The sequence below is a fragment of the Centroberyx affinis genome, unplaced genomic scaffold, assembly GCF_046629955.1.
Source record: "Centroberyx affinis isolate AG114_WGS23_722 - 3 ecotype Tasmania unplaced genomic scaffold, CSIRO-AGI_Caff_v1 ptg001901l_1, whole genome shotgun sequence".
NCBI lineage: Eukaryota > Metazoa > Chordata > Actinopteri > Beryciformes > Berycidae > Centroberyx > Centroberyx affinis.
The window spans coordinates 69459-80842 of NW_027280266.1; the positions used below are offsets into that span (position 1 = coordinate 69459).

General features: G+C 37.5%; 1 protein-coding gene across 1 annotated transcript; it reads right to left on the reverse strand.

Moving 5' to 3' along the window:
* Positions 1-788: 788 nt before the first annotated feature.
* LOC139653237 (hydroperoxide isomerase ALOXE3-like) lies at positions 789-10414 on the reverse strand. The gene is made up of 14 exons (XM_071530213.1): positions 10264-10414; positions 9741-9941; positions 9499-9580; positions 9284-9406; positions 8141-8244; positions 6369-6541; positions 5921-6064; positions 5461-5664; positions 4055-4141; positions 3748-3914; positions 1770-1891; positions 1548-1648; positions 1099-1266; positions 789-968 (listed from the first exon to the last, which is right to left on the reverse strand). Exons 1-14 carry the CDS (start codon positions 10412-10414, stop codon positions 789-791), a joined length of 2007 nt encoding a protein of 668 aa, XP_071386314.1.
* Positions 10415-11384: the final 970 nt, after the last annotated feature.

The following is an 11384-nucleotide window of genomic DNA, read 5'->3' on the forward strand; positions in this document are numbered from 1 at the left end:
CTGCCAATCACACTGGAGGACTAAACATAGGTGCAACAGTTCCCTAAATAACTTAACTTAGGAACATGGTGAATGGAGTATATTTCCATCCATTAGGTCACTGGATAAAGGAGACAGACCACATATGAAATTAAACACAACACTTTTATTTTCTTAAGTTTGGTTACCGTGAATATCATGTAAATGATTAAATTTCAGAATTTTATGAACTAAATAAAACCGCACATTTTGACATTTCAAATGTTTTAGATTTTGCTAGACACAGCGATTACATGAATGCTGATATATACTGAGCCACTGTCATTTTCATTGTGTAGCCTATGTTTCTTCTTAATAACTTAACATTCTCTTTATCTAGTTGATCCCTACCCTCTCCCTCTTCATATTGTGTCTCCAGGTGGACTAATTGCATTCTGTCCAGTCAGATCTTATCCGCTTCAATTAGATATAAAAGTACAAATCTGTTTGGAATTTAGCATCTGAAAATAATGAAAAATGAAAGAACATATCAAGTTATGTGACATGTATTATTGTTGTGAAGCAGCAGAAATAGCCACTTAGATTCAAATCAGATTGGGTAATTCTGTTAAGAATAAATCATAATCAAACAGTTTGGAATATTGTTAAACGATGACATGGTTTTAAATTCATAATGCTGTCAAAGTCAAATATCTGCTCTTACAGGAAGACTATAACAAAAAAAGAAAATCAGTGGCAAAATTATACTAAGGTATTGAATGCAGGTTTCACAGAAATTAAGGCATGCTTTTCTGTGTCCTCAAAATTATTTAAATAGCTGTACTGTTCTCCATTAGAGCAGGGTCTAAGTAGATGTAGGGCAATGCAAGCTTTGAGTTCCTCTTTTCAATAGCCTCACTGAGCTGGGACAACTTTTCTTGAAATTCCTTAATAATCTTCTTGGGGGCAGGCTCATCGAAGCGTTCAACTGGATATGAACCCATAGGAACCTGACAAAAAATAGAAATTGAAACAAAAACCATGACTGACACAGTTTAAGGTAAGTTTAAGTGTCTCAAGGCAGTTTCTAAAGGAATCAGTTGCAATAAGTGTTTATTCATTCATGTCTGCCAAACTTACAACGTCAGTGTATTTGTAGGTAAGCAGCAAAGCCATTGCTAGAAAGATGGCTGTCTCTCCAACATTTGGCATCGTCTCAAAAAGTGTCTTCATGCTAGACTGCCCCTTAGTCTTTGGAGGCGCTTTGCGCGTCATGAGAGGGCAGCTGGGTATCCAGCTGTAGTCATACTAAAATTAAGAGATGCATCAGTATGTATTGCAGTATCAATTATTTTTAGGGTTGTGAACTCACAATTAACTGAAACCTACTTAATAAAATTGAATCAACCATTATGTAATGACATCCTTTCATTGCTATGTTGCTTCTCTGTTAACGTTATAAAAGGAAATGATAACCAAAGATACCAGCAATAGATAAAATAAATTCACTTGATCTGGCACATGACCTATTGTACAATATTTTTTCAAATCACAAAGCATTCTATTTTCCCAACTCTTAATTGTCTGACCTGCCCGTTGTTGACTGAAGCATGTTTGGCTGTCACTCTGAAGATCACCATGGTGATGAACTTGATCAGTTCCTCCACAGTTTGAAAGCTTGTAGGGATACCTGTTGGGGTTACCATCAACAACCATTTTATAATATAAATCTTTGGAATTCATTATTTTTATGTTAAGTTTTCAGTAGAGGCACACACAACATCACGCTACTAGAACATAAACTAAAATACCTGAGTTTTTGTTCGCTAAGAAGGAGTGGATGTATATCTCATTGATCCATGCCTGGAGCTCAGAGTCTTTACGCACCTCACTGTCTGAGGGGTAGTAGTGCTCCACCATTGCCTTAACAAAGCTGGTGGTAAAAAAAAACCAATGGATATTAATATTAGGTGTCAGTGGCCAGAGATTGTAGAAATAAATATCCAATAAATAAAGGTGAAGCAATCACACTAATAATGCAAGAGAACATTGTTCCGGCCAATTCCAGTGTGCGTTCAATGACAACATGTAAGTCTATTTCCTTGATATTCCCTTCATATTTGTGGCTGATGCATGAGTAGAGAGATAACAGTGAAACTACGATCAAAATAGTCATTCTAAAATGACAAAATAATGAAGTTTAACAATTCAGCAATTTGCTGGGGAACCCCTGAAATGCCCTCAAGGACCCCTGTTGGTCCCCGGACCCCACGTTGAGAACCACCGCCTTAAACCATAAGGGTAATTTATGCTTATGCACAACGAAGACCTACATCATAGCTATGCCGTAGGTCTTTGTGGTGCCGGAATAGCCCGTAGAGGCTGCCGCCGTAGCTTGCATAAACCTCTCCAAAAAGGTAACTGTGCGTAGGACGATGCAAGACCACAAGAACTGTGATTGGTCGTATTTCTTTCTACCTGTATTTGGTTGATGTCTGCCGATAGACAATGGAGCAGCTCGAAGAGAAAATAGCTGAGCAGGTTCACATGTATGTTAATTTTTATGACACCTCATCTGCAAATTATAAATTGTTTATTGTCTATTTGGATCAGATTAGTTGTTACCAAGGTAACAGCTACTCTTCCTGGGGTCCACGTTAAGAACATAAATGTATACACATGCTTTCACATAAATGCATACATTAATACAATTACAGCAATAATCTGGTCCACCCCACCCCACCCCACCCTAATTAAAACAGTATAAACATTACAAAAACCAAATACAATTTCAACAAAACCATGTGAAACTCTCTCTCTATAGGCTACATCTCTCTCTATATGTATACATATATATATGCATACACACATACACTTATATACACATACATACATACACACACACATGCACATATACTACATTACAAGCAGTATCTATGACCATGTTTACCAAATACCCTGAGCTACCAATTTAACAAACTTGACAAATTTAACAAAAATTTGACAAATTTAAAAGTTTTTTTTTTTTTTTAATTATTATTATTATTTACCTGTACCCAAGAATAACCTCTTTAGTTGCTTTTTAAAACTGTCTTTGCTCGTTGCTTGAGTAATTAAGTTTGGCAAACTATTCCAGTGAGAGATGGCTCTATACATAACAGTTTTTTTCATTGCATTGGTTCTAGGTTGAGGAATTGTAACATGACCCCTCCTCACTTGTAAAGACTTATAAAGACTACCAGATGTCACAGAATTCAAGGTGAGAAATACCCCAGAATCCAGATCCCAGAGTTTCAGAGTATGTAAAAACTAGTACTTCTTCTGTTACTTCTATGTTAACAAAGCACACCACTGCTGGCTAGCGCTTCGATTGTATATGCACAGAATCACCAACGCAGAACCACCCGTAGTTGAACTGCTGTAGACATCTATGGCGTAGCTACGGCATACCTAATTTGGCCTTTACTGCTTATGTTTGTAGTGCAATGTATGTTACCACATACAGTAACCCTTAGATTACTGTCACACTTGAGGTTTATGTACATATGTTACTGAACCAAGTAGCCTAAATTGCTCACTTATACCTGCTCAGACCTAAGAATACTGTTGCTGTTATATCCACAAGTAAAACACCTCAACCATGCATCCTGTCTACTGTCTTTGCTTGACACCCCACTGCTAACATTCCTGTCCTGACCAGATCACATACAGTTCCTAGCTTCCTAATAATGTACATGAATCAACAGTACCATCACCATTAGAATGTATATTAGAATATTAGAATATAACCTGTTGATGATGCTCCACAGCTTCAGTCCATCATCTCTGTAGTAGAAGTTGGGGACAGACTCCAGTCCTCGTGCAGCAATGTCTTCTGGCAGACAGAGGGAGCTGTAGGTCATTCCAGAGAGAGCCCTTCTCATGATCTCGTTCAGCCCCTCTGTTCCTAGGGAACACTACACAAACAATTAGCATTAGACTACATTAGGTTTGCCAGAATGTCTTGCTGACATACTGAAAACCTAAATATCAATTTTCACAATTTTAAGATTAAAATCTGAATATTATCAAGAAAATCACAGTAAAAGATTCATACTTTACTTAAAGCTCCTTTCGCTCCTATAAGTTTTGGGCGTCCGTCAGTGATCACTTGGAGAGTGTAACGGAAGTGCGGGATCAGCAGCTGAATGCACAACAGAGAGAAGAATATCAATATCAAACAATTATTCATGGCAGGGCTAAAATCACATTTTACATATAGGGACGAATTACAAAATAAGCCTCTTGTTCACATGTAATCTAAATTAGGTCTGCTGATAGGTGGTTTAATTCTTAAATTACTTCTTAACCCCTTGTACCTTGACTTTACCTGACCTTACCCTTAAATTTCCCCTTAAGCAGCTTCAAAGTTAGAAAAAAAAAGTCCTAACTGTACAACAGTGTCATGTCCATCTTCTGTATCTGCTCATTCCAACTCTTTCTTGAAGCTCTAGCTGCTTATATTGAATTAAATATTAAAATACAAGACCCAGTATTTTATGGCTGCGCCATTACATCAAATGGAAAAAATCTATATGTTTGTGTATCATTGTATAGACATTTCCCTGTAATTCAGCATGACACATTTGGTGTCTTTGGAAAACTTGTTATCTTGACTAGAATGTAAGATAGTTCGTAGTTGTAACTAAAACATTCACTAGCAAAAAAGTTTTGTCAGCACAGATTACGGTTATAAACACTCATTGTGATACAAATGGTGGTAGATCAAGGTTCACCCTACACTGGATAGAGCACCCGTCTCGGGCAAACTTGATAAATTCCAAACCTTTTACGCAAAACACAGCTTTGCTTGCTCAGTGTAGTTGTTACTGAAATATTTTATGGCAAATTCTTTTTTTTTTTCACATATAGATTAGCTACCGGAGTGTGCAATTTTGTGCCATGGGAAAAACTTCTCTTCCCTGCCCTTCTCCCTTATTCCAGTCCCAGTATTCAGTTTGGATTAGGGCTGTTTCACATCATCTCTTCTGTAGATATAAATTATTTGTTTTCTCTCTGTAGTCGGCAGGGTGGGCAGGACTATACTAAGCTGTGTGCATGTGTGTTTGACAGGCAGTAGGTACGCCTCCTCATAGAGAGTTCACCTTAAACTCACTCTGAAAACAGAGGCAGGGGCTTTCACAGAGACGGATCTTCTGTCAGACCACCGTTGGCTGAAAAGGTGTTATGAACTTTTCACCAAATAACCAAATAACAATACTGAACAGGACTCTCATAAACACACCCCAGTAACCATCATTTCTAGTTGTGTCCTGTCATATTTTAGGTCTTGTGTGCCTCATGATTCGATCAGTCATCCAAGATTTGGTGTCTTATTCCTAAAAGCTTCACAAATATGGTCCCACAAGTTGTACTTGGATACTGAGTGAAAAGTCATGGAATGTCATTGGACCAGAGTAAAACAACTGAACTAGCTCCAGCATCTCTGCTACATGATCATACCTTATACAGGGGATGAATCGCGGGGAAGCTGCGAACAGTGGCAACAGTAAAGCCTTCTGCCAGATAATGAGTGTTCATGAGGTGATAAATAGCCTCATGTAGAATGGCATCTGCATTTTTCAGAAACAACTTGGCTAGCATCCAGTCGCTCTCTGAGTCACTGGGCAGAAAAATGGGGTTCTGCTCAGATGGTTGTTGATACAGCTGGGATGTTGAAAAAGAGACATCATATTTTTAGTTCTTTTTTTTTTTTTATTATGAATGATGATACTTTTTTCATGAAAACATGGTCATTATTCAATTTTAGTGCTCATAATTTTTTTATCTTGTGTAATATAGTTGTGTGAGTTGAACAATGATTTGACCAATGATTTGACCAATGATTCTATATTTAGTATTCCTGTTCTTTGAATCTATGAAGTATGAATACAGGCATTGATTCACTGCATCAGTGAAATACCTGGATTGCAATTGGCATCAGTTTGTTTTCTGGGTTCATGTAGAACAACCCGAGCCCAGCAGTCAGAGGCAGAGGTTCACCATTCTGCACCCTGGTGGGTAACCCATCCATCCTCTTGTAGTCACTGAGGAATATATTGCCTTTCTGTATGGGAGGCAGAGATAGATTAAAGAGCAGTATATGACATGAAAAGGTAGCAAGAATTAGCACAACAAATGGAAGTAAAGCGATCCATTCTACACATTTAAAAAAAAATACTAAAATGATCTAACATTAAACCAAGAGAATATCAAGCAGTCAAACCGTTATCCAGACCACCAGTGTTCAAGAGTCATAGACCTTACAAGACTCAGGGTCATCTCACTGCTACACAAGCATAGGTTCAAACCTACAAATTGTCTCCTAAGACAACTATTATCAAACATCTCAAGGCACTCTTCTTCCATACCTCCATCTCCTTCTTCAGAGAGCTACCCTTTTGCAGGAAGGGCTTCACCATCTCCTCTGTAACTGGAAAGTTTGAGGGAAGCTTCAGGCAGCGCTGGATCACATTGGGGTTGCTTCCATTCAGAAACTGGTATCCATAAAACTCATCTTCCTTCCAATGCTCTGTGACATACTCTGGAAGGGTGGCAGTTGACAGATACATTTTCCTGACATGTTTAATGAAGTTATAAAAATATAAGTTAACTCAACTAAGGTAATCTATCAACATGTCATCGCTGTATGGTGAAACCCTTTTTTAACTTTAATTGAAGAATTACATGCTCCTCTATAGGATGAGAAAATTCTATAACCAGTTTATCAAACCCTTTCTAAACCATTTGGATAAATATAACAATGGTCCTCAAGCTAGAAGCAGGGCTTTTTTTTTTAGTCCCTGAAAATGTGACATTTTGGAGATCAAGGGAAGCTCATCACAGCACAATCACATTGTGATTGGTTGCATTCAGAAAGAATCCATAATCATCATCTTCCCTCCAATACTCTGGAAGGGTGGCAATTGTCAAATCTAATTTCCTCAAATGTCTAATAAAGTAATGAAAATAAGTTAACTTTTAAGTTAAGTTAACTTAAAATAACTTTAACTCTGGAGTGCCCACATTTGGTTTGGCCCCCGCCAGAGGGGGGTCACAAATATGAGATCATTTAGAATAGATAAACTTGTGTATAAACACAAAAATGTATTATTCAAGTGGCAAAAATACATGATTAACATATTATGTTACATTATAAATACATATGTAATGAGCCTCCCATTGTGAAAACTAAAGTGAAAATTAAAATTCCACAATTTGCTCTAAACTTGCATGTGTTAGTAATGGGATTTGTAAACAGTAACCTGATAACATGTCTTCTGCTGCCCTACAAACTTAAACGGTAGGTAACGTTTTACCTTGTGGTATTTAAGTAACGTTGGTGGCGCAGTGCTTCAATGCATTGAATTGAATTGAACAGAACACATGCACCGTTATTCAATGCAGAGAATGAACAAGCACCCCCCAGGTTAAATAAATGTTAAAGAAAATAAAGAAAGAAAGAAAAGAAAAGAAATACACTTGACATCTTGAGTTCGCCCAACTTACAATAATTGTGTAACTGGTTACAGTTGATTTTTCAAATAAATTTTGTTTTGTTTTTTACGGTGAATGTTATAGAGTATACTACATAATAAGCTGTATCAACCATTTTTCAAACAATCAGTTGTATCAAACTAAGAATAGATAGAATAAAAACTTTTGTAGTAGGACATTGAGAGGACATTGAGAAAAGAATATTGATAAAAATGATATGAAAGTATATATTCTGGCCCACGGCTCACTGGTGAGATTACATTTTGGCCCACAGAGCCTAAAACTTTGATCACCCCTGCTTTAATTCAACAAAACCCAGAGAGCTGGATGCGTCTCTTTATCAAATGTGGATGTAATGCAACATGGTTAGTTAGTTATACATTTCCTAGTCCTTACACACATCCAATTTCTTTGGTGCTGAGCCAAACTGTATACCACAGGCATCTACTACCTGACGAAGATGCCATTGGGGATCGAAACGTTGTCAACCTAACTAAATAAAATTGTTGGGAGCATTCAACAAGAGTCGCAAGCTACTCCTCTACAAACTAGTTAGTTATACATGCCATAAATGCATATACGCATAACCATCTGTGATTATTAGGAAACCATGACAGTGCAAATGTTGCAATGGGTTAACTTCTACCTGCGGTCGGTGTTGTGTGGGACAAGAAGACTTTTTTTATGTCCTCAATGTTTTCCCAGTCTTCAGTTGATCCTGTCATGCCTTTAAACGTGAATTCAGCAAAACTGAGGAGGTAAGAAAGGACAGGACAGGAAAAGCCCATTACTACAGAGCCCATCTGGTGACATCTCATGTTAATAAAATAATGCATGTCCACGACTTTGGCGAGGGGGCGAGATCATTATGTGTGGGACTGAGAGACTGGAAAGGAGAGAGAGACAGGGAGGGGGCAAGAGGGAGGCGCTGTTTCATTCAGTAATAATAATAGGAAACTTTATTTTTGATAGAAAATATGTTCAAAGATCATTTTACTAATCCATTGTCCTGTCTGGAGCAATTTCATCTTCCTATTCCTGAGAGCTGTGAATGCTCTAACAAGTTCATTTTCATCCTTTTTTTTTTTTGCATCACTAAGCAGAGAAATGGTATTTATGTCCAAACCACGTTAAACGGGTGTGCATGCAATAACCATGGACGTAAACACCACAAAAATCAGAATGAACTTTTTGGAGCTTTCACAGCACTCAGGAATAGGAAGGTGAAGTTGTGCTCGAAAGGATGTTGGATTAGCAAAATGGTCTTTGAACATATTTTCTTTAAATAAAAATATAATAAATATTTCCTATTATTATTGCTGAATGAAACAGCGCCTCCCTCTTGCTCCCTCTCTGTCTCTCTCCTTTCCACTCTCCAGGCCTCCATGGTGCTGAAAGGATGCACTGCGCTGTATGTTGACTTGAAGCCTCAGCAGCTACTTCTCAGTCCCAAACATAATGATCTCGTTCCCACGCCATACTAAGTCATTCCCACAACATAATGATCTTGTTTCCACATGTTACTAAGCTGTGGCCGCTCATTAGGATCCCGTTCCCACAGGTTAATAAGTCGTACTATTATTTTATTAAGATGAGTTGGCACCAGATGGGCTGCGTACATTACAATACAGGAGCATAAACAATATTCTGACATTACTTTTTCTACACAGTTTTGTGGCTTAAAACAGACAAGGGATGTGACTATATTGTTAAGTGGTTATACTATGAATATACAGTATAATGCTATACCCATTGTGGAATTTCAACGTCAATATCTACATAGCCTTACCTCGCTACAGTTGTATAATCTACTTCCAAAGTTTTTGACCAAGAGAAGCGGATTTCATCTGGGAGCATGGAATTAGTTAAGAAATTGTTCATGTGTGGCAACCCGGGAACATTTATCGCCCATCTAAAAAACAAAGACAGAAAAAAAAGCAGCATGTAAAATTTTGTTCTAGACTTCTGAGTCTATAGCATCACTATATAACTTGAAAAACTCACCTGTACAAGCAGGTAGCAAGTGTCAGCTCTTTTTTCCGGTGTTCAATCAGTAGAGGATGCTCCTCCTCAAAAACCTTCATGGCTGAGAAGTTCAGGGCAACAATGAGGACACAATAAGGGGTCATATAAAACCATACATCGAATCTTGACTACTAAGGAAATTTTTAATATGAGATATGAGACGTCTGTTATTTTATACATATGACAACCACAGTGTATGATCAAAAACACTTGAAGCAGACCTTTCCCTCCTCTGAGCTCAACAAGTTCCCCCTTGGACACCCATCTGTTACAGGGGAAAAGGATGACTTCTTTCTCTGGAGTTGTCACCACTATTTTGCGGCAGAACCACTCGTCATCTAGGAGAAAAAAAAGGGGATCTTTTTCCACCTTGACCAGCAGAAGTTTCCCCAGAGACGCTTTGGATTTCACAGTATAGGTCCCTGTCTGTGGAGAAAGGTTGGAGGAGGGTAGATGTGTTTGAACAGCTGCTGTATTTTTAGCAGGTAGATCTCTGATTTGTGACTACTGACTGCTGTTCTCTTTGCAAAATAACCATTTATCAACCACCGCAGACTAAGACTGAGCTTTGACCACAAATAAATGGTGCATATATTCAAAATATTCATTAAATGGTGAGAAATTCTATCCTCTCTCTCTCTCTCTCTCTCCGTCACACACACACACACACACACACACACAAAATCATTTCTATTGTCCTAGTCCTAATGTGAAACATACCAATGTTCAACACTTGGATTCAACTTACCTTCCCAGCTGTAAAATCGATGCCATAGTTGTCCAACTCTGTACGCTCACTCTCTCCCTCAGCTCCGATTAAGGTGACAAATATGTAGTCAGATGTTCCTGCATTTGTCATGTCACCTGTTGTCACCTCTAGCTTGTACTCAGCCATGATCACTCAGTAGAAAAACTGTCTGGAATAATAAAAGGAAATGTCTGAATTCTATGGCAAATCTTACTAACATACGTTTATAGAGTAATAAAATATTTTTCTATCAGTTCAACCTATCACAAATAGAGGTTTAAATAACTTATATTGTTTTTTGAATCAATAAATAATGAAAACATTTATTCTAAACTAAACTGTATAGATTTTGTAAACCATAACCCCCACAGGCAGCCAAAGATGTTTTCAACATAATTACATGGGCTACTTTTTACTTAGGCTACTTTTTCAGTTACATGTAGTTAGGTTGTTTTGGGTCATCATCTGTGGTTAAATTATAGGTGAGCAGCAGCATGATCTTGATAATTATTTGTATTTCTTTTAAATTGTTTAACTCATGATAATTTACAACTTTATAGTTTATTTGTATTTCTTTTAAATGATATAACTCATAATAATTTGCAACTTTATAGTTTATCTTGATATGTGTGTGTCACCTGAGGGTTGATGACAACAAAGCACTGAAACTCTGAAGCTGTATTATTATTGTACAGTATGCATTTTATTTTAATAGGTGATTCTACTTTTTTTCCATGTGATATAATCACGTGTGTTGAATGTCTGGTTTTTTGTCAAGAAGCAAAAGTATCACCTACCTCTTTGCTTTAGTTGCAGGTGCAGAGTCTCTTTCTTTCTTGATATTCTCAGTTCCTTTGCTCTCTCTTATATCTCCAGATCTCATGTCACCCCCCACTTTTTAGCATTCCCAATGAGCAACATGATATAACTGATGGCAACCAAGACAGTAATAGAGACATTTTAATAAAGATTTGACAATATTCAAATTAACAGACACTATGCTTGTGCCCTACTTGCATTTTACTGAAAATAGCATGCATTTGCAAATCCACATGCAAATCACGCCTTACAGCAAATATGAGATGCTAATTTTAAACCAACCAGGCCGTTGACATAC

Excerpts from the sequence above, each read along its gene's own strand:
- LOC139653237 (XM_071530213.1), bottom strand. The coding sequence starts at position 10,414 with ATGGCTGAGTACAAGCTAGAGGTGACAACAGGTGACATGACAAATGCA. Across the intron at positions 1,649-1,769 it reads CTTAGCGAACAAAAACTCAG|GTATCCCTACAAGCTTTCAA; the intron begins GTATTTTAGTTT and ends TAACCCCAACAG. Across the intron at positions 969-1,098 it reads CCTACAAATACACTGACGTT|GTTCCTATGGGTTCATATCC; the intron begins GTAAGTTTGGCA and ends ATTTTTTGTCAG.